Below are 21,722 nucleotides of genomic sequence, written 5' to 3'. Positions count from 1 at the left end.
TCCGTTCAGCCCGTGTCTGAATCCTAAATGCTACCTTATTCCCTACATAGCTCACTACTTTTGACTAAATCCCTATGGGCCCTGGTAAAATAAAATAGAGCATTATATAGTGAATCGGGTGCCGTTCAGGATGCAGAATGTGTGTGTTTTGGGCTACACTGATTGTGTTGATGCGGTCACCCGCCCCAGATCACCTTCCGTCCATCCTCAAGGCCATCTCACATAATGAAGGAGATGCAATCAGTACCATTACCATGACAACACAGAGCAAATAACAATGACAAGGGGGTGACAACAACAACAGATTGAAGAATAACTGCTTGTCACCATTACTTCTGCTCGTGTTGATATAAATCAGAGTTATGCAGTAGTACTCATTTCATTATACTGTCAGACTTTAAAAAGGAAGAATTGTTCCTATAGAGTAGTATGCCTTGTATTATACTGTCAGACTGGTTCTTATAGAGTAGTATGCCTTGTATTATACTGTCAGACTGGTTCTTATAGAGTAGTATGCCTTGTATTATACTGTCAGACTGGTTCTTATAGAGTAGTATGCCTTGTATTATACTGTCAGACTGGTTCCTATAGAGTAGTATGCCTTGTATTATACTGTCAGACTGGTTCTTATAGAGTAGTATGCCTTGTATTATACTGTCAGACTGGTTCTTATAGAGTAGTATGCCTTGTATTTTACTGTCAGACTGGTTCTTATAGAGTAGTATGCCTTGTATTATACTGTCAGACTGGTTCTTATAGAGTAGTATGCCTTGTATTATACTGTCAGACTGGTTCTTATAGAGTAGTATGCCTTGTATTATACTGTCAGACTGGTTCTTATAGAGTAGTATGCCTTGTATTATACTGTCAGACTGGTTCTTATAGAGTAGTATGCCTTGTATTATACTGTCAGACTGGTTCCTATAGAGTAGTATGCCTTGTATTATACTGTCAGACTGGTTCCTATAGAGTAGTATGCCTTTTATTATACTGTCAGACTGGTTCTTATAGAGTAGTATGTCTTGTATTATACTGTCAGACTGGTTCTTATAGAGTAGTATGCCTTTTACACAAATGTTTGCTGGTCGGGACTTGGAAAGTAAAAGGTGGATGGAATAATAAAACGATTGGCCCATGAATGCAGAATTATTGGTAAATATTTTGTTGTTGATAAAAAAATCCCAGCTACAGAGCAGAGCGGTAGGTGTGACTTTTAGTAAATATTTATGTGGTCGGACTGAGAACGTACAAGGAGAGGATAGTGGAACAGCATGGCTGGATGATAGACTACTGAATGTACATTCAATTAAGTCTATACATTGCCCCTGGAGGTGTTTATGTCGAGAGAAAATAAAATATATATATATATGTCTCTTCAATCCAGCAACATGTATTTAATCAACACTAACAAAAAGAGGGAAACGAACGTTTGACGCAGGGTGTCCAGGAGGATTCATTCTCTCTCTATGCACTTTGTCCTTTCTTTTGTTTTCCTTTGTTATTTGTTTTGGGTTTTCTAATCTCAGTCAATAATATTCTTTTGTTGTCTGAAATTGTGTGTAACTCCCCCCCCCAAAAAAAAAACAACAGACCTTGTCCTTTGTTGAAAGTGCCTGTCTGTGACTTTTCTGTTCTCGACTCCCAGATAAAGTAATCGTTAGATGTTGTTTCTGCCTGCAATTACTCTCAGTTACAAATGGGTCAAATACGAGAGAACAGGAGATGGACTAGGGTAGATGGATTGCAGAAGTGGAATAGTATGGGTCCCTGAAGTACTGATAAATAATTACCCAGCTCAGGGACTGGTCATTGTGTGACGATGAACCTTGGTGAATGAATCAAATGAAAATTAGCCTGGAGTAGATTTGAATTACATTTTCCTCCTTATCTCAGATGTCTTTTTAATGGAGCCCCATTGGTTACCAGGGACACTGTACTGCTGTTGAAAAGCAGAAAGGAAACAGTGAAAAAAACAATGCAGTCTTCTCTCTGAGAGCAGGGCCGGTCACGTCCTTAACTAACTGTGTCAAATCAAATCAAATTGTATCGGTCACGTACACACGGTTAGCAGACGTTAATGCGAGTGTAGCGAAATGCTTGTGCTTCTAGTTCCGACAGTGCAGTAATAACCAACGAGTAATCTGACAATTTCCCCAACAACTACCTAATACACACCAATCTAAAGGGGTGAATGAGAATATGTACCAGTACGTATAAGTATATGGATGAGCGATGGTCGAAGGACATAGTCAAGGTGCAATAGATGGTTTAAAAATACAGTATATACATGTGATTTGAGTAATGCAAGATAAGTAAACCTTATTAAAGTTACATTATTTAAAGTGGCATAAACACCATTTATAACATTATTTTTGATATTTTACCATCATTTCTCAACTTCGGGTACTCCTATACTTCTTGACTGTAACATACACAGTAATGGCTATGGATTTAACTGAATAGCTGCGTATTTGATCAGAATTTCATTGGGGTTGCAGTCAGAGGCTTTGACAATCATCATGTCCAATCTGACCTGCTGGATTATAATGAGAGGTAAAAACCTCCTACACGGTCATGTCGACCTCCCTGACACATCAGCCAAACCTCCTACACAGTCATGTCGACCTCCCTGATACATCAGCCAAGCCCTGCATCGTTCCAATTCATACAGTGCTTTTCATTGCCTCAAAATGTCATATTGACTCTCTCTCGCCCACTGCTCATGCCCTTGTCGCTGGTGACAATGACAGCGCTTGTCACCTTTATTGCCTCCCCCCCCCCCGAGATTAGACCCTTGCTTATCTTCTTATAAAAAAAATTAAGAAACACTAAATAAAATTGGGTTGGCTGCAAATAACTGGGGTAATTTAATCTCCATAGTAACCAACTCTGAAGACTCTGGAAACTGGTTGGCTAGATATACACCTTCCGAATGGGATACGATGTAATGGTTTCCATAGAGGCGGTTGCTATGACTGTTTTTACCAGTGGCATTTCAGTGATTACCCTGCATGTTTTCATGCCATGGGAAACATGGGATACGCCTGCCTGTCTGTCTTTTAAGTTTCTAATTACGTAAATACAGGAACCGGTCAAAAGTTTGGACACACCCACTTTTCTTAATTGTTGATATTTTCTACGTTGTACAATAATAGTGATCACATCTATGAAATAACACGTATGGAATCACATAGTAACCGAAGAAGTGTTAAACAAATCTGCAAAGCTGTCGTCAATGACTCTGACCATGATTTGCGTTGTTTGTTTCTATGTTTTGTTTGGTCAGGGTGTGATATAAGTGGGCATTCTATGTTGTATGTCTAGTTTGTCTATTTCTATGTGTTTTGGCCTGATATGGTTCTCAATCAGCGGCAGGTGTTTGTCGTTGTCTCTGATTGGGAACCATATTTAGGTAGCCTGTTTTGTATTGTGGTTGGTGGGTTATTGTCTATGTTATGTTGCATGTTAGCACTCAGTTTCTATAGAGGTCACGTTAGTCAGTTAGTCAGTTAGTCAGTTAGTCAGTTAGTCAGTTAGTCAGTTAGTCAGTTAGTCAGTCAGTCAGTTAGTGAGTTAGTCAGTTAGTGAGTTAGTCAGTTAGTGAGTTAGTCAGTCAGTGAGTTAGTCAGTTAGTCAGTTAGTCAGTTAGTCAGTCAGTTAGTGAGTTAGTGAGTTAGTGAGTTAGTCAGTTAGTCAGTTAGTCAATCAGTTAGTCAGTTAGTTTTAGTGTACTTCGTGTGTTTTCCGTCATTCATGCATTCACACCACGCTGTACTTTGGTCTCCTCAATACAACGATCGTGACAGTCAAGGCAAAGTGTGGCTACATTTAAAAAAAAATGTTTTGGTTACTACATGATTCCATGTGTATTATTTTATAGTTTTGATGTCTTCACTATTCTTTTACAATGTTGAAAATATATATTTTTTAAATAAAGAAAAACCCTGGAATGAGTAGGCGTGTCCAAACCTTTCACTGGTACTGTACAAATCATATGCATCCCATCTCTGAAACTATCAATCACTCGTGAGATGGGTCTTGGGCAGAAATATGAATGTTGAGAGAGAGAGTGCTGAGGAAATGAAACACATCCACAGAGCTTGTAATATGTGGCTCTATTTTTTTTCTGATTCTCTTGTCAAATGAAATATGGTCTTCTTACACAAAATTATGCTTGTGACTAGGTCTGTAGTGAAAAAATGTCCCTGTTGTCTAGCGCCTATGGGGTTAAACAGTCCCATTATTATTAATGGCCACCCATTTGCCTATCCTGATGTACAGTTGGAGTGGGTGTTGAGGCAATGGAAGGTGATAAAGTCTTGGTAATTACAAACTACATTCTCTCTCTCTTTCACGCACTTCTCTCTCTCTCTCTCTTTATCTCACTCTCTCTTTTTCTCTAACACACACACACCCACACAGACACCCACACAGACACCCAGACAGACAGACAGACAGACAGACAGATAGACAGAGATTGAGCAAAAATGTGTCTTGTGTAGATGGTTTGTACAGTCGTCTCAAATAAGACTGTGAAGTACCTTGGCGTTACTCTGAACCCTAATCTGTCTTTTAAAGAACATATCAGGAATATTTCAAGGGCAGCTTTTTTTTTCCATCGTCGTAACATTGCAAAAATCTGAAAATGTTTGTCCAAAAATTATGCAGAAAAGCTAATCCATGCTTTTGTCACTCCTACATTAGACTATTGCAATGCTATACTCTCTGGCTACCTGGATAAAACACTAAATAAACTGCAGTTAGTGCTAAACACGGCTGCTAGAATCCTGACTAGAACCCCAAAATGTGATATATATATTACTCCAGTGCTAGCCTCCCTACACTGGCTTCCTGTTAAGGCAAGGGCTGATTTCAAGGTTTTTACTGCTAACCTACAAAGCATTACATGGGCTTGCTCCTACCTATCTCTCTGATTTGGACCTGCCGTACATACCTACACGTACGCTACGGTCAAAGACGCAGGCCTCCTAATTGTCCCTAGAATTTCTAAGCAAACAGCTGGAGGCAGGGCTTTCTCATATAGAGCTCCATTTTTATGGAATGGTCTGCCTATCCATGTGAGAGACACCGATTCGGCCTCGACCTTTAAGTCTTTACTGAAGACTCATCTCTTCAGTAGGTCCTATGATTGAGTGTAGTCTGGCCCAGGGGTGTGAAGGTGAACGGCAAGGCACTGGAGTGATGAACCACCCTTGCTGTCTCTGCATGGCCAGCTCCCCTCTCTCCACTGGGATTCTCTGCCTCTGACCCTATTACAGGGGCTGAGTCACTGGCTTACTAGTGCTCTTCCATTCCATCCCTAGGAGGGGTGCGTCACGTTGTGCCAGGCTTTTTTTTACTATACTTGACATGAGTGGGTTGAGTCACTGATTTGATCTTCCTGTCCGGTTCTGCGCTCCGTCTGGCTCATGCGGTTGAGGAGCTCTTTCGTGCCTTGTCTCAAGGTAGTAAGTTCTGTTGATATTCCTTCAGTGGTGTTTTAGGCTATGCTTTGACAAAGTTGGTGGGGTTATATCGTGCTTGGTTGGCACTGTTTTGGGGTATCGTCAGACAGGGCCACAGTTTCCCCCGAACCCCCCCCCCCCATCTCAGCCTCCAGTATCTATGCTGCAATAGTCTATGTGCCGGGAGGATAGGGTCAGTCTGTCCTATCTGGGGTGTAATTCTCCTGTCTTAGCTGGTGCCCTGTGTGAACTTAGGTATGCTCCCTCTAATTCTCCCATTTCTCTCTCTCCCGGAGGACCTGAGCCTTAGGACCATGCCTCAGGACTACCTGGCCTGATATCTCCTGGCTGTACCCAGTCCACCCGGTCGTGCTGCTGCTCCAGTTTCTGCTGTTCTGCCTGTGGCTATGGAACCCTGACCTGTTCACCCTCTCTCTTTCTCCCTCTCTGCTGCACCTGCTGTCTCGACCTCTGAATGCTCGGCTATGAAAGCCAACTGACATTTACTCCTGAGGTGCTGACATGTTGTACCTTCTACAACCACTGTGATTATTATTTGACCCTGCTGGTCATCTATGAACGTTTCAACATCTTGAAAAATTATCTGGCCTTAATGGACATGAACTCTTATAATCTCCACCCGGTACAGCCAGAAGAGGACTGGCCACCCCTCAGATCCTGGTTCCTCTCTAGGTTTCTTCCTAGGTTCTGGCCTTTCTAGGGAGTTTTTCCTAGCCACCGTGCTTCTACATTTACATTGCTTACTGTTTGGGGGTTTTAGGCTGGGTTTCTGTACAGCACTTTGAGATATCAGCTGATGTACGAAGGGCTATATAAAATACATTTGATTTGATTTGATTTGAATAAGAATCGTACAAAACACAACAGATTTCAAGAATCTAAGACGCAACATCAGAGAAAGTTGCCTGATCCCTGTTGTTACCTGGGTTTGGGCTGGGTTTCTGTATAAGCACTTTGTGACATCTGCTGATGTAAAAGGGGCTTTTTTAAATACGTTTGATTTGATTTGGATTTGAAGTCCTACATCGGCTCTCATTGCTTACTGGTAACAATATACTTCTGCGTCCTGGTAAGAATAGTTATGGTGTTTGAGGAATCATATGTCCTGGATGATATGCAATTATCCATTTAATTAGCATTGATGGGTTTCTACATGCTCGCATAATGAGTTTAATAATATTTGATGTGCATGTCTTAATAATTGTGAACCTGTTCCAGATTTAGCCAGGTATGGTGGTAAACATCCTTGTATTCACTTGGGAAAGGTTTATGATTTATCAGACTTAAAAGTATCTTTGTTGAATAAGACCTGAAGACCAATGCAATTTTCCATGCAGAGGTTTTATGTCAAATTAACACTCACTTCGTTGGTACTGTAGGTGTGTAAAGTAAGATTCAGATTCAGTCGAGTAAGATTTGGTTACGTACAGATGTGGGATCTTAATTTGAGAGAGTTTGTAGGAAAATAATGCTGCAGCAAGAGAAAATTTGAATTATTATGTTATGTTTTAATGTATATTTTTTTTGTAGGGGTTAGATACAATTTTTGTTAAGGCAAATCAACCTTGAATATACAACGAGTTTACTGTGCAGTAAAATTCCCAGCAACAAAAGAGTGATCAAATTAAGTTCCTACATTTGTAGGATTCCGGGATTCACACGGCTGAGGTCAATCAGCCACAGAAGTTGCTATAGGGAAGGGAAGGTCAAAGCGATGGGGCGTAGTATGTAAGCGTTTCGATTGGCTCGTGGATGTGATGAGGTAGCAACATTATATTGACGTTGGCAAAAGCAGTGGAATCACCTTGCTTAAGACCTTTATATCTGCTGGTGGTCAAGAACTATGCCACACACACTGCAGGTCCAGGAAGAGTGATGTGTTGTGTTATGATCTCAGTCCTTTAGGGTGAATTTTGTCATATTTTCAAGGGGTGTCATTTAGACCGATGTTGTACAGTAAGTTATCATGGATTGCCTTTAAAGTCCGCAGTGATAGATGATAACAAAGGTGTAGTGCTGGATTGAAGACACAGGCTATGACATTAAAACATATACACAGTTGTATGGCTGCAGTACGATAAACACATAACCAGTATTTTCAAACCAGATCTAAACAGCATGTTACCTGCCCACACATTTCTATTCAAAATAAATGTCCTTTAAGAGAAAAGAGAAACCATCACAGATAATATTTTTTTGATTCACGTACGGTATCTATCAGCCCAATGTGTAATTCGTTTTTGAAGCTACACAGGTGGTACTGTTATTTCCCTCAATACAAAAGGCAGTTAAACAGCATCAGATATTAGAGGTACCAGTTCCCCTCTAGGCAGTTAAACAGCATCAGATATTAGAGGTACCAGTTCCCCTCTAGGCAGTTAAACAGCATCAGATATTAGAGGTACCAGTTCCCCTCTAGGCAGTTAAACAGCATCAGATGTTAGAGGTACCAGTTCCCCTCTAGGAAGTTAAACAGCCTCAGACAGAGGTACCAGTTCCCCTCTAGGCTGTTAAACAGCATCAGATGTTAGAGGTACCAGTTCCCCTCTAGGCAGTTAAACAGCATCAGACAGAGGTACCAGTTCCCCTCTAGGCAGTTAAAAAGCCTCAGACAGAGGTACCAGTTCCCCTCTAGGCAGTTAAACAGCCTCAGACAGAGGTACCAGTTCCCCTCTAGGCAGTTAAACAGCATCAGATATTAGAGGTACCAGTTCCCCTCTAGGCAGTTAAACAGCATCAGACATTAGAGGTACCAGTTCCCCTCTAGGCAGTTAGACAGCATCAGACAGAAGTATCAGTTCCCCCTCTAGGCAGTTAAACAGCATCAGATGTTAGAGGTACCAGTTCCCCTCTAGGCAGTTAAACAGCATCAGACATTAGAGGTACCAGTTCCCCTCTAGGCAGTTAAACAGCATCAGACATTAGAGGTACCAGTTCCCCTCTACGCAGTTAAACAGCATCAGACATTAGAGGTACCAGTTCCCCTCTAGGCAGTTAAACAGCATCAGATGTTAGGGGTACCAGTTCCCCTCTAGGCAGTTAAACAGCATCAGACAGAGGTACCAGTTCCCCTCTAGGCAGTTAAACAGCATCAGACAGAGGTACCAGTTCCCCTCTAGGCAGTTAAACAGCATCAGATGTTAGAGGTACCAGTTCCCCTCTAGGCAGTTAAACAGCCTCAGACAGAGGTACCAGTTCCCCTCTAGGCAGTTAAACAGCATCAGACAGAGGTACCAGTTCCCCTCTAGGCAGTTAAACAGCATCAGACATTAGAGGTACCAGTTCCCCTCTAGGCAGTTAAACAGCATCAGACATTAGAGGTACCAGTTCCCTTCTAGGCAGTTAAACAGCATCAGACATTAGAGGTACCAGTTCCCCTCTACGCAGTTAAACAGCATCAGACATTAGAGGTACCAGTTCCCCTCTACGCAGTTAAACAGCATCAGATGTTAGGGGTACCAGTTCCCCTCTAGGCAGTTAAACAGCATCAGACATTAGAGGTACCAGTTCCCCTCTACGCAGTTAAACAGCATCAGATGTTAGGGGTACCAGTTCCCCTCTACGCAGTTAAACAGCATCAGATGTTAGGGGTACCAGTTCCCCTCTAGGCAGTTAAACAGCATCAGACATTAGAGGTACCAGTTCCACTCTAGGCAGTTAGACAGCATCAGACATTAGGGGTACCAGTTCCCCTCTAGGCTGATGAAAGTAGTCTGAGCTGTTATCAATGTCAGTCAAGTCCCCAAATGACACCCTATTGCCTACACAGTGCACTACTTTTGACCCCTATTAAAAATAGTGCACTGTGGAAGGGAATAGGGTACCGTTTGGGGACTAAGCCCTGGTCCCCCCGTGGAGTAGAAACTGATACAGACTCCATCCCCTTTGAGCTGTTTAATGTGAAATATCACATACAGACATAGCAGCACTCCTCCTCTGGCTGTTGTCACAGCAGCAATGACAGCTCTCACTGTGACTTCACCCAGGGAAAGCACTGCCGCACCAAATACCTTACCCTCAGTATTATGTCATTACAGACAACTTCATCTGCCTTTGAATTGATCACTTATGTTGTGAAGGGGATGCACTGGTGTTCCTTGCACATGTTTCTAGGCTTTGTCGTGTGTGTGTGTGAGTGTGTGTGTGAGTGTGCGTGTGCGTGTGAGTGTGTGTGTGTGTGCGTGTGCGTGTGAGTGTGCGTGTGAGTGTGTGTGTGCGTGTGAGTGTGTGTGTGCGTGTGCGTGTGAGTGTGCGTGTGCGTGTGCGTGTGCGAGAGTGTGTGAGTGTGCGTGTGCGTGTGCGTGAGTGTGTGTGTGTGTGTGCGTGCGCGTGTGCGTGTGCGTGTGTGTGTGTGTGTGTGTGTGTGTATGCGGGCGCGTCTGTGCATGTTTGCATGTCTCGAGTAATATTTTGAATGTTTATTTTCCCCTCCAACAAAAAAAAATGTACCTTGTAAAAGAAAAAATACAACAGAGAAAAGGCTGCTATTAAATGATTTGACTCGGGGAAAAGTAAGGACTCATTGTGCTTGCTCAGTGAGCTGCATCATTTTTGTTCCCTAAATGAAGTTAGTGACCCTCTGAAAGCTGACACAGTTGCTGCTCAGAAGATGTATTCACTCAGAGGCTGGGAGGCTGAGCAGGCCGACATTGAGAGGTTTCGGGCTCCATTCAATCTGTATTGCTGCAGCCGTTGCGTACTGTATGGAACGATAGAAATATGAAGGTACTGTCCCATTGAGCCCACATATACAGTACTGTACAACGTTTACAGTGAATTGCAGTCTCGGCGAACGCAGGAAAATTACCTTTACATTTCAATCACGCTTTAAAGCGGAACTTCCGCGACAGTGGATTGAATAGAGCTCTAATTTCCAGATCTGACTCCATCCCCAAGGGGCCACCATCCCCAAGGGGCCACCATCCCCAAGGGGCCACCATCCCCAAGGGGACTCCATGCCCAAGGGAGACTCCATTCCCAAGGGGGACTCCATTCCCAAGGGGCCACCATTCTCAAGGGGGCCACCATGCCCAAGGGGGACTCCATTCCCAAGGGGGCCACCATCCCCAAGGGGCCACCATCCCCAAGGGGCAACCATCCCCAAGGGGCCACCATCCCCAAGGGGATTCCATGCCCAAGGGAGACTCCATTCCCAAGGGGCCACCATTCTCAAGGGGGCCACCATGCCCAAGGGGGACTCCATTCCCAAGGGGGCCACCATCCCCAAGGGGCCACCATGCCCAAGGGAGACTCCATGCCCAGGGGGTCTCCATGCCCCAGGGAGACTGTTTGCCCCAGGGGCTTCCATGCCCCAGGGGGACTTCATGCTCCAGGGGCCACCACACCCCAGGGAGCTGTATGCCCCAGGCGCCTCCGTGCCCCAGGGGGATTGCATGCCCCAAGGGGCCACCATGCCCCAAGGAGCCTCCATGTCTCCAGGGGGACTCGATGTAACTCCTGGAAATTTGTAACAATCTACACATTTTTCACCAGTTCATGGTCATTATAAGCAGGGATAAGTTATTATATTCAATACATTAGTACATGCAGTGCCTTTTTACCTTATAGCCTTATTCTAAAATATAAAAATTACATAAAAAATCCCATAGCAATCTGAGGAACAAAAATGTACATAAAAAACAACACAATAACATATTTACATATGTATTCAGACCTTTCGCTATGTGACTCAAAATTGATCTCAGGTGCATCCTGTTTCCATTGATCATCCTTGAGATGTTTCAATGATTTGGAAAGGCACACACAAGGTCACACTACAAGGTCCAAGATTTTTTTTTTTGTCGAGGCACAGATCTGGGAAGGGTACCAAAACATTTCTCCGGCATTGAAGGTCCCCAAGAACACATTGGCCTCCATCATTCATAACTGGAATAAGTTTGGAAGCACCGACACTCTTCGGGACAAGTCTCTGAATGTCCTAGAGTGGCCCAGCCAGTGCCCGGACTTGAACCTGATTGAACATCTCCGGAAAGACCTGAAAATAGCTGTGCAGCGACACTCCCCATCCAACCTGACAGAACTTGAGAGGATCTGCAGAGAAGAATGGGAGAAACTCCCTAAATACAGTTGTGCCAAGCTTGAAGCGTCATACCCAAGAAGACTCAAGGCTGTAATCGCTGCCAAAGTTGCTTCAACAAAGTACTGAGTAAAGGGTCTGAATACTTATGTAAATGTGATATTTCAGTTTCTAAAAACCCTATCATTATGGGGTATTGTGATGTCATTATGGGGCAATGTGATGTCATTATTTTTTATTTTACCTTTATTTAACTGGGCAAGTCAGTTAAGAACAAATTCTTATTTTCAATGACGGCCTAGGAACAGAACTGCCTGTTCAGGGGCAGAACCTTGTCAGCTCAGGGTTTGAAATTGCAACCTTTCGGTTACTAGTCCAACGCTCTAACCACTAGGCTACCCTGCCGCCCCATGGAGCCTCCCATTATGGGCATCGTGATGTCATTATGGGGTATTGTGATGTCATTATAGGGCATTGTGTAGATTTATGAGGGGAAAAAAGCAATTCATTCCATTTCAGAATTAGCCTACGTAACAAAAAGTGGAAAAAGTCAAGGGGTCTGAATACTTTCTGAACGCACTGTAGATCCTCATTTAAAGAATGCAATTAAGTATTGAAAACGAATAATGTTTTTTTTGGGGGGGGGGGGGGTTGGTTGGATATCAGTAATCACCCCCCAAAAAGTTTGATTTTGTAGTTTGAATTAAATCATGCTATATTGTAGTTTTAATGGAACATTAACCCTCTAAGAACGATGTCCATAACTCCGCGGAAGTCTAATTAGCAATATATGTATATTTTTTAAAGTTTAATTACAAAAAATCGGTCAGTTTAAGCTCGAGATATCTTCTTTTTTGTGCATTGGATGCGTCTCAATCCACTATATCCGCCGTTGCAACACTTCCGCATCTGTGGTGAAAACGCTGGAGCGTGTTTGTCAGACCATGAGACATCATGAAAATTGGTAATCTCACAAAATTGTCTGTCGCGTCCGATTTGGCCTACGAACTATTAAGACCCCTCGATGGAAAGATGAGACTCTCACAAACTGTCACGCCCTGACCATAGTTTACTTTGTATTTTCTATGTTTTGATTGGTCAGGGTGTGATCTGAGTGGGCATTCTATGTTACATGTCTAGTTTGTCCAGTTCTATGTTCGGCCTGATATGGTTCTCAATCAGAGGCAGGTGTTCGTCATTGTCTCTGATTGGGAACCATATTTAGGTAGCCTGGGTTTCACTGTGTGTTTGTGGGTGATTGTTCCTGTCTATGTGTTTTTCACCAGATAGGCTGTTAGGGTTTCGTTACGTTTTGTTTTTGTAGTATTGTATTGGAGATTCGTGTTTCGTATCATTAATAAACATGGATCGTAAACCACACGCTGCATTTTGGTCCGACTCTCCTTCGTATGAAGACGAAACTCGTTACAGAATCACCCACCACCAACGGACCAAGCAGCGTGTCAACAGGCAGGAGCAGCGCGAGGAGAAGCGCAATAAGGATTTCTGGACATGGGAGGAAATCCTCGACGGGAGAGGACCCTGGGCTAAACCAGGGGAGTGTAGCCGCACTAAGGTGCAGCGGGAGAAGAAACAACAGGAACAGCCCAAGGAGGAGTACAGTATGGAGTATACTACTTGGGAGGAGATCGACAGGTGGGCGGCCGACCCAGGGAGAGTGCCGGAGCCCGCCTGGGATTCGCTGGAGCAGTGCGAGGAAGGTTACCGTAGAATGGAGGCGGTGAAAGCAGAGAGGCGCTGGTATGAGAAGGCAGCACGGCGACGCGGATGGAAGCCTGAGAGGCAGCCCCAAAAATTTCTTGGGGGGGGGCTAACAGGGAGTATGGCTATGCCAGGTAGGAGACCTGAGCAGACTCCCTGTGCTTACCGGGGGGCTAGAGAGACCGGACAGGCACCGTGTTATGCAGTGGTGCGCACGGTGTCTCCAGTGCGGGTGCATAGCCCGGTGCGGTATATTCCAGCTCCGCGTGTCTGCCGGGCTAGATTGAGCGTCGAGCCTAATGCCATGAAGCCGGCTCTACGCAGCTGGTCCCCAGTGCGTCTCCTTGGGCCGGCTTACATGGCACCAGCCTTGCGCTCGGTGTCTCCGGTTCGCCTGCATAGCCCAGTGCGGGCTATTCCACCTCGCCGCACTGGCAGGGCGACCGTGAGCATTCAACCAGGTAAGGTTGGGCAGGCTCGGTGCTCAAGAGCTCCAGTGCGCCTGCACGGTCCGGTTTTTCCAGTACCACCTCCACACCCCAGCCCTCCGGTAGCAGCTCCCCGCACCAGGCTTCCTGTGCGTGTCCTTGGCCCAGTACCACCAGTGCCAGTACCACGCATCAGGCCTACAGTGCGCCTCGCCTGTCCAGCGCTGTCGGAGCCCTCCGCCTCTACAGCGCTGCCGGAGTCTCCCGCCTGTTCAGAACTGCCAGTTAGCATAGAGCTGCCAGTTAGCATAGAGCTGCCAGTTAGCTTAGAGCTGCCAGTTAGCAAGGAGCTGCCAGTCTGCAAGGAGCTGCCAGTCTGCAAGGAGCTGCCAGTCTGCATAGAGCTGCCAGTCTGCATGGAGCTGCCAGTCTGCAAGGAGCCGCCAGAGCTGCCTGTCTGCAGGATGCCGCCAAAGCTGCCAGTCTGCAAGGAGCCGCCAGAGCTGCCAGTCTGCAAGGAGCCGCCAGAGCTGCCAGTTAGCATGGAGCAGCCAGGCCCGCCAGTCAGCATGGAGCAGCCAGGGCCGCCAGTCAGCATGGAGCAGCCAGGGCCGCCAGTCAGCATGGAGCAGCCAGGGCCGCCAGTCAGCATGGAGCAGCCAGTCAGCATGGAGCAGCCAGAGCAGCCAGTCAGCATGGAGCAGCCAGAGCTGCCAGTCAGCATGGAGCAGCCAGTCAGCATGGAGCAGCCAGAGCTGCCAGTCAGCATGGAGCAGCCAGTCAGCATGGAGCAGCCAGAGCTGCCAGTCAGCATGGAGCAGCCAGTCAGCATGGAGCAGCCAGAGCTACCAGTCATCATGGAGCAGCCAGTCAGCATGGAGCAGCCAGAGCTGCCAGTCGACCAGACTCTTCCAGAGCTGCCAGTCGACCAGACTCTTCCAGATCTGCCAGTCGTCCAGACTCTTCCAGATCTGCCAGTCGTCCAGACTCTTCCAGATCTGCCAGTCGTCCAGACTCTTCCAGATCTGCCAGTCGTCCAGACTCTTCCAGATCTGCCAGTCGACCAGACTCTTCCAGATCTGCCAGTCGACCAGACTCTTCCAGATCTGCCAGTCGACCAGACTCTTCCAGATCTGCCAGTCGTCCAGACTCTTCCAGATCTGCCAGTCGTCCAGACTCTCTCAGATCTGCCAGTCGTCCAGATTCTCCCAGATCCGCCAGTCGTCCAGATTCTCCCAGATCCGCCAGTCGACCAGATTCTCCCAGATCCGCCAGTCGACCAGATTCTCCCAGATCCGCCAGTCGACCAGATTCTCCCAGATCCGCCAGTCGACCAGATTCTCCCAGATCCGCCAGTCGACCAGATTCTCCCAGATCCGCCAGTCGACCAGATTCTCCCAGATCCGCCAGTCGACCAGATTCTCCCAGATCCGCCAGTCGACCAGATTCTTCCAGATCTGCTAGTCGACCAGGATCTGCTGAAACCGCCAGCCAGCCAGGTTCTGGTAGTTTCTACTACCTGCCTGGGCTTCCTCTCAGTGCTGAGCTTCTTCTCAGTGCTGAGCTTCCTCTCAGTGCTGAGCTACCCATCTGTCCCGAGTTACCTCTGTCCCGAGCTGTCCCTCTGTCCCATGTTATCATTGTGGTGGGTAACCTATTTAGGGACGTTTAGGAGGGGGATTAAAACTGTCATGGAGTGGGGTCCACGTCCAGCGCCAGAGCCGCCACCGCGGACAGATGCCCACCCAGACCCTCCCCTATAGGTTCAGGTTTTGCGGCCGGAGTCCGCACCTTGGGGGGGGGGTACTGTCACGCCCTGACCATAGTTTACTTTGTATTTTCTATGTTTTGATTGGTCAGGGTGTGATCTGAGTGGGCATTCTATGTTACATGTCTAGTTTGTCCAGTTCTATGTTCGGCCTGATATGGTTCTCAATCAGAGGCAGGTGTTCGTCATTGTCTCTGATTGGGAACCATATTTAGGTAGCCTGGGTTTCACTGTGTGTTTGTGGGTGATTGTTCCTGTCTATGTGTTTTTCACCAGATAGGCTGTTAGGGTTTCGTTACGTTTTGTTTTTGTAGTATTGTATTGGAGATTCGTGTTTCGTATCATTAATAAACATGGATCGTAAACCACACGCTGCATTTTGGTCCGACTCTCCTTCGTATGAAGACGAAACTCGTTACACAAACACGATGGTGTTCTCTGATTTGCTCTACAATCCCCACAACGTCTTGGGACTCGTCTGAAGTTGGGACAGCCGACATGCCAACTTTTCTCTGTAGCGTCCGATAGCAGAATTATCCTTGGGAGATGACATTCTTAAAAAAGAAAAATCCATATAGCTTAGTAGAACCCCCTCTTCCAGCTTAGACAGGGTTTAGACTCTTTAATAAAATAACTTCACTGTTGTGAAAGTCATTGTTTCAAATTTGAGCTGGCTAGGGAATTTAATTAAACAGAGCATGCTCAACTTGTAATGTCAGGATCTCACAGCCATAGACACAGACTAAGGACTAAGGACTATTCAATTATTGATAGCATTCTTACTTATGCAAATATGCTAAATTATTTCAATGTGACAGCTTGAAGCAGAGGCCTGGAGGACTTTATATGATGTCATAGCAAGGACCTCTCTTCTTTTCCTCTTTGTGTGTCAGAACTATCAGACTCTGTGGGCTCCTGTTTGCTGTGGTGCATACTGTTTTACATTCTAATTACAGGAGTTGACAGGTTTTATTGCTGGGGCTCAATGGTGAGGCCTCTTTCTCTTCCTGGACTCATTTCACATGTGATGTCAGCTTGAGCATAATGAGATAAGATAGTTGGAGTGCCTTGCTTTCTCCCTCCCAGCTTTCTCCCTCCCAGCTTTCTCCCTCCCTGCTTTCTCCCTCCCTGCTTTCTCCCTCCCATCTTTCTCCCTCCCAGCTTTCTCCCTCCCAGCTTTCTCCCTCCCTGCTTTCTCCCTACCTGCTTTCTCCCTCCCTGCTTACTCCCTGCCAGCTTTCTCCCTCCCGACTATCTCCCTCCCAGCTTTCTCCCTCCCGGCTATCTCCCTCCCTGCTATCTCCCTCCTTGCTTTCTCCCTCCCTGCTATCTCCCTCCCGGCTATCTCCCTCCCAGCTTTCTCCCTCCTAGCTTTCTCCCTCCTTGCTTTCTCTCTCCTTGCTTTCTCCCTCCTTGCTATCTCCCTCCTTGCTATCTCCCTCCCAGCTTTCTCCCTCCTGGCTATCTCCCTCCCTGCTTTCTCCCTCCCTGCTATCTCCCTCCCGGCTATCTCCCTCCTTGCTTTCTCCCTCCTTGCTTTCTCCCTCCCAGCTTTCTCCCTCCCGGCTATCTCCCTCCTTACTTTCTCCCTCCCTGCTATCTTCCTCCTTGCTTTCTCCCTCCCGGCTATCTCCCTCCTTGCTTTCTCCCTCCCTACTATCTCCCTCCCTGCTATCTCCCTCCTTGCTTTCTCCCTCCCGGCTATCTCCCTCCCTGCTATCTCACTCCCTGCTATCTCCCTCCCTGCTTTCTCCCTCCCTGCTTTCTCTCTCCCCGAATGCAAATGCAGTCTATAGCTCATAACTTTACTCATTGTACCTTGCACATAAAATATGCTAACAAGAATCCTAAGAAGTGTTGATTAGTATGATTTTGTGATGTTTACATATTTTAGTTATCATAATTGACCAGATTGAGGTAATGTTGAGTAGATCAGAGGAACCAAAGTGTGCCATGGTGACAATGATTTTTTTTTAAATAATAATGATTTAGGATGTTCATAAAATATTTAGTACAGTTAAGCCAATCTCAGAAACCAACAACAGAGACAGCTCTTATTTAATTAATCTACTGGGAATTCATTGTCTGTTGTAGGTAAACACAGGGAACCAAGGGAATACCAATGGGAATGACATGTTCTGCTTCTGTTTTTCTCTTTATGGGATGATTCAAATGTGTATTACTGCCTTTAATCACCTTCAGATAAACATCTAAGAGGTTAACATTGACAGGTCACCTTCAGATAAACATCTAAAGGGTTAAACATTTACAGGTCACCTTCAGATAAACATCTAAGAGGTTAACATTGACAGGTCACCTTCAGATAAACATCTAAGAGGTTAACATTGAAAGGTCACCTTCAGAGAAACATCTAAGAGGTTAACATTGACAGGTCACCTTCAGATAAACATCTAAAGGGTTAAACATTTACAGGTCACCTTCAGTTAAACATCTAAGAGGTTAACATTTACAGGTCACCTTCAGCTAAGCATACAACTTAATTCTACTAACTTAGCAGTTGTTTTTTGTTTTTCTTGACACCTCACTAACTTAAAATTTTTTTTAAAAAGTCCCAGCACTACAATATCCTTGTCTCAATCCTTTTACTAACAGTAAATGGCATGCTGAAATAATTTAACTGAACTTATCATTATTTTCTTATCCTTTTTCTTATTTTGTCTTTGATGTCTTTGTGCTCCAGCCATGGTGGAGGTGAACCTCGCCAAGGCCCTGGCCGAAGCCTCCGAGACGTGCACCCAGGAATGTCTGATCCTGGGCCACTCCGACAGCTGCTGGATGCCCCCCTCCCTGGTGACCCAATTCCAGTCTCCGTCCAACACGGGTACCCTGCCTACCCTGCCCTCCTTTGGCTTCCAGCATCAGCAGAGTTACCCCTGGGTCAGGGGAGTCAAGGCGGACGGGCGTCAGTGCCATACCCTGGGAAGGCCTGCGCCCAAAGACGATCTGGCTAAAGCGATGAACCGACCGCAGTTCTACAACACTCTGGAAAGACACTGCAGCAGCAAGAGTAAGGAGTCTGACCCCGTCAAGGTCATCCCTCTGGCCAGCTTTTCCTCGCCTTTGTCGGGCCAGCAGACCCCAGCCAACGAGGCATCGTCTGCCTTCTTACATGAGCATCAGCTGTAAGGGGCTGTACGGGGCCAAATTAACACCAACCAGTTTGTCTAATGTATCTTGATGTATATTTAACATCAGTAGTAAGGGGCTGTAAAGGGGACATAGTAACACCAGCCATTTGTCTAATGTATCTTGATGTATCTTTAACATCAGTAGTAAGGGGCTGTAAGGGGACAGAGTAACACCAACCAATTTATCTTGATAGTTTGTGTGTGAACATGAAATGTGAAGGAAGGGATGTGAAGGAAGGGATGATGACAAAGCAGTCTCCACAATGTTGTTACTCAGTCTCCACAGTGTTGTTACTCAGTCTCCACAATGTTGTTACTCAGTCTCCACAGTGTTGTTACTCAGTCTCCACAATGTTGTTACTCAGTCTCCACAATGTTGTTACTCAGTCTCCACAGTGTTGTTACTCAGTCTCCACAATGTTGTTACTCAGTCTCCACAATGTTGTTACTCAGTCTCCACAGTGTTGTTACTCAGTCTCCACAGTGTTGTTAGTCAGTCTCCACAATGTTGTAAAGAAGTGGACCTGACAATGGCTGTACTCATAGGATGACATTGTGCAAATGAAATTGAAATGTGTATGAAATGACAAATTTCTTTGAAGAAAAGCCTAGCTAAATATTTGTCCAATTTAATCCATGTACAGTATATAAAAATGGTAGTCCTATACCAAAGTAGATTCACAACAGCAAAAAAGATAATAATATATATATATATATATATATATAAGGTCAGCTTTCAGTTTGGTAGAGATTTTTCTGATCACTGATCAAAAAGATGAATAAATACTATGCATATTGGAACCAGCTTAGTGGAACCCCAAACACCATTTTACTTAACGATAAAGAAAACACAACAACAACAAAAACTCACACAGTATATCTTGTGGAACAAGCAGAATCTGGGAATATGCTATTCGTGAACCCAAGGTGTACCGGTGTATTTGGTCCAATCTCTGGTGCAATACTGCTTAGTGTATCCAGCAAGACATTCAGCTCCAGCTCCAACTGATGATCCAAGTTACCCTTTTCTCTTGCCTGAATTATGTTCAAAGAATCTCGTCTTGTTCAGGGGTCTTCAGACACATACCTAAGACTCAATGGACAAAAAATTGTTTCACTCTGTGTCGTGCTAACACTTTATATAAATATACAGTACAGGTTCTTCCCCCATTATATTCCTAACACTGTGTTCCTCCTCAAATGTTTATTGTATGGCATGTTTACGATGCTTTTCACCACCTTTCCCTCCACTCTACTGCAAACCTACTCATGGTCTTCATTATCTTTCCCCCTGTCATAAGAGCATACTCATTTTCTACATTATCTTTCCCATTGTATTAAGACCCTACTAATTTCACCATTATCTTTCTCCTGTAATAAGAACATACTAATTTTCTACATTATCTTTCCCCTTGTATTAAGAACCTACCAATTTTCAACATTATCTTTCTCCTGTAATAATAACATACTCATTTTCTACATTATCTCTTGAACAGCCCAGACAGAGGTTCCATGCAAAGAGATACAGCCTTTGCTTTTCCACCACACTTTCACTTCGTTATCTTCCTTTCATAAAATATAACATGTTCTGTACGCATCGTAATGAGTGCCATGGAGCCAATTAAAAATATCTCCCAATAGTCTAATTACGTCATCTCCACAGTAAGTAATAGCCGTGGTTGACAGTTCTGTAATAGTTGTCTAGTCTCACTAAAACATTATGTATTTCCTACTAGTCAGGTAATGAAAAAGGTGGTACCAGTCAAACGGTTGGACCCAACTAGTCATTAAAGGGTTTTTCTTTATTTTTACTATTTTCTACACTGTATACAATTAGTGAGGACTTCAAAACTATGAAATAACACATATGGACTCATGTAGTGACCCCAAACAAAGTGTTTAACATATCAAATCAAAATCACCCTTTGTCTTGATGACAGCTTTGCACACTCTTGGCATTCTATCAACCAGCTTCATGAGGAATGCTTTTCCAACAGTCTTGAAGGAGTTCCCAAATATGCTGAGCACTTGCTGTCTGCTTTTCCTTCACTCTGCTGTCCAAATCGTCCCAAACCATCTCATTTGTGTTGAGGTCGGGTGATTGTGGAGACCAGGTCATCTGATGCAGCACCATCACTCTACTTCTTGGTCAAATAGCCCTTACACAGCCTGGAGGTGTGTTTGGGGTCATTGTCCTGTTGAAAGAATAAGGATAGTTCCACTAAGCGCAAACCAGATGAGATGGCGTATCGCTGCAGAATGCTGTGGTAGCCATGCTGGTAAAGTGTGACTTGAATTTTAAATATATCACAGACAGTGTCACCAGCAAAGCACCCCCAAACCATCACACCTCCTCTTCCATGCTTCACGGTGGGAACCACACATGTTTGCGTCTCACACATGCTACGGCAGTTGGAACCAAAAATATCAAATTAGGACTCATCAGAGCAAAGGGCAGATTTCCACAGGTCTAAATGTCCATTGCTCGTGTGTCTTGGCCCAAGCAAGACTTTTGTTCTTATTGGTGTCCTTTAGTGGTGGATTCTTTGCAGCAATGTAACCATGAAGGCCTGGTTCACTCAGTCTCCTCTGAACAGTTGATGTTGAGAGGTTTCTGCTACCTGAACTCTGTGAAACATTTATTTGGGCTGCATTCTGAGGTGCAATTATCTCTAATGGACTTATGTTCTGCAGCATGTTCTTGAAATGTTCCGGATTGACTGACCTTCATCTTTTAAAGAAATAATGGACTGTCGTTTCTCTTTGCTTATTTGAGCTGTTCTTGCCATAATATGGACTTAGTCTTTTACCGAATAGGGCTGTCTTCTGTATACCACCCCTACGTTGTCACAGCATAACTGGTTGGCTCAAATGCATTAAGAAGGAAAGAAATTCCACAAATTAACTTTTAACAAGTCACACCTGTTAATTGAAATACATTCCAGGTGACTACCTCATGAAGCTGGTTGAGAGAATGCCAAGAGTGTGCAAAGCTGTCATCAAGGCAAAGGGTGGCTACTTTGAAGAATATAAAAAATATTTTGATTTGTTTAACACTTTTTTGGGTTACTACATGATTCCATATGTGTTGTTTCATAGCTTTGATGTCTTCACTATTATTTTACAATCTAG

The 21,722-nt window shown here is 44.8% G+C and overlaps 1 protein-coding gene across 1 annotated transcript in view; it reads left to right on the top strand.

Moving 5' to 3' along the window:
• The window catches only part of LOC139390481 (protocadherin-11 X-linked-like), a 306,369-nt gene extending 287,781 nt beyond the window's left edge, over positions 1 to 18,588 (top strand). The window contains exon 7 of the mRNA XM_071137613.1: positions 18,143 to 18,588. Coding sequence (XP_070993714.1) covers positions 18,143 to 18,588 — 446 coding nt within the window. The remainder of the gene's footprint in view (positions 1 to 18,142) is intronic.
• Positions 18,589 to 21,722: the final 3,134 nt, after the last annotated feature.

This window comes from Oncorhynchus clarkii, chromosome 31 (genome assembly GCF_045791955.1).
Source record: "Oncorhynchus clarkii lewisi isolate Uvic-CL-2024 chromosome 31, UVic_Ocla_1.0, whole genome shotgun sequence".
In the NCBI taxonomy this organism is placed as follows: Eukaryota; Metazoa; Chordata; class Actinopteri; order Salmoniformes; family Salmonidae; genus Oncorhynchus; species Oncorhynchus clarkii.
Note: the sequence above shows the minus strand (reverse complement) of the source record. Positions and strands in the feature narration are given on the sequence as shown.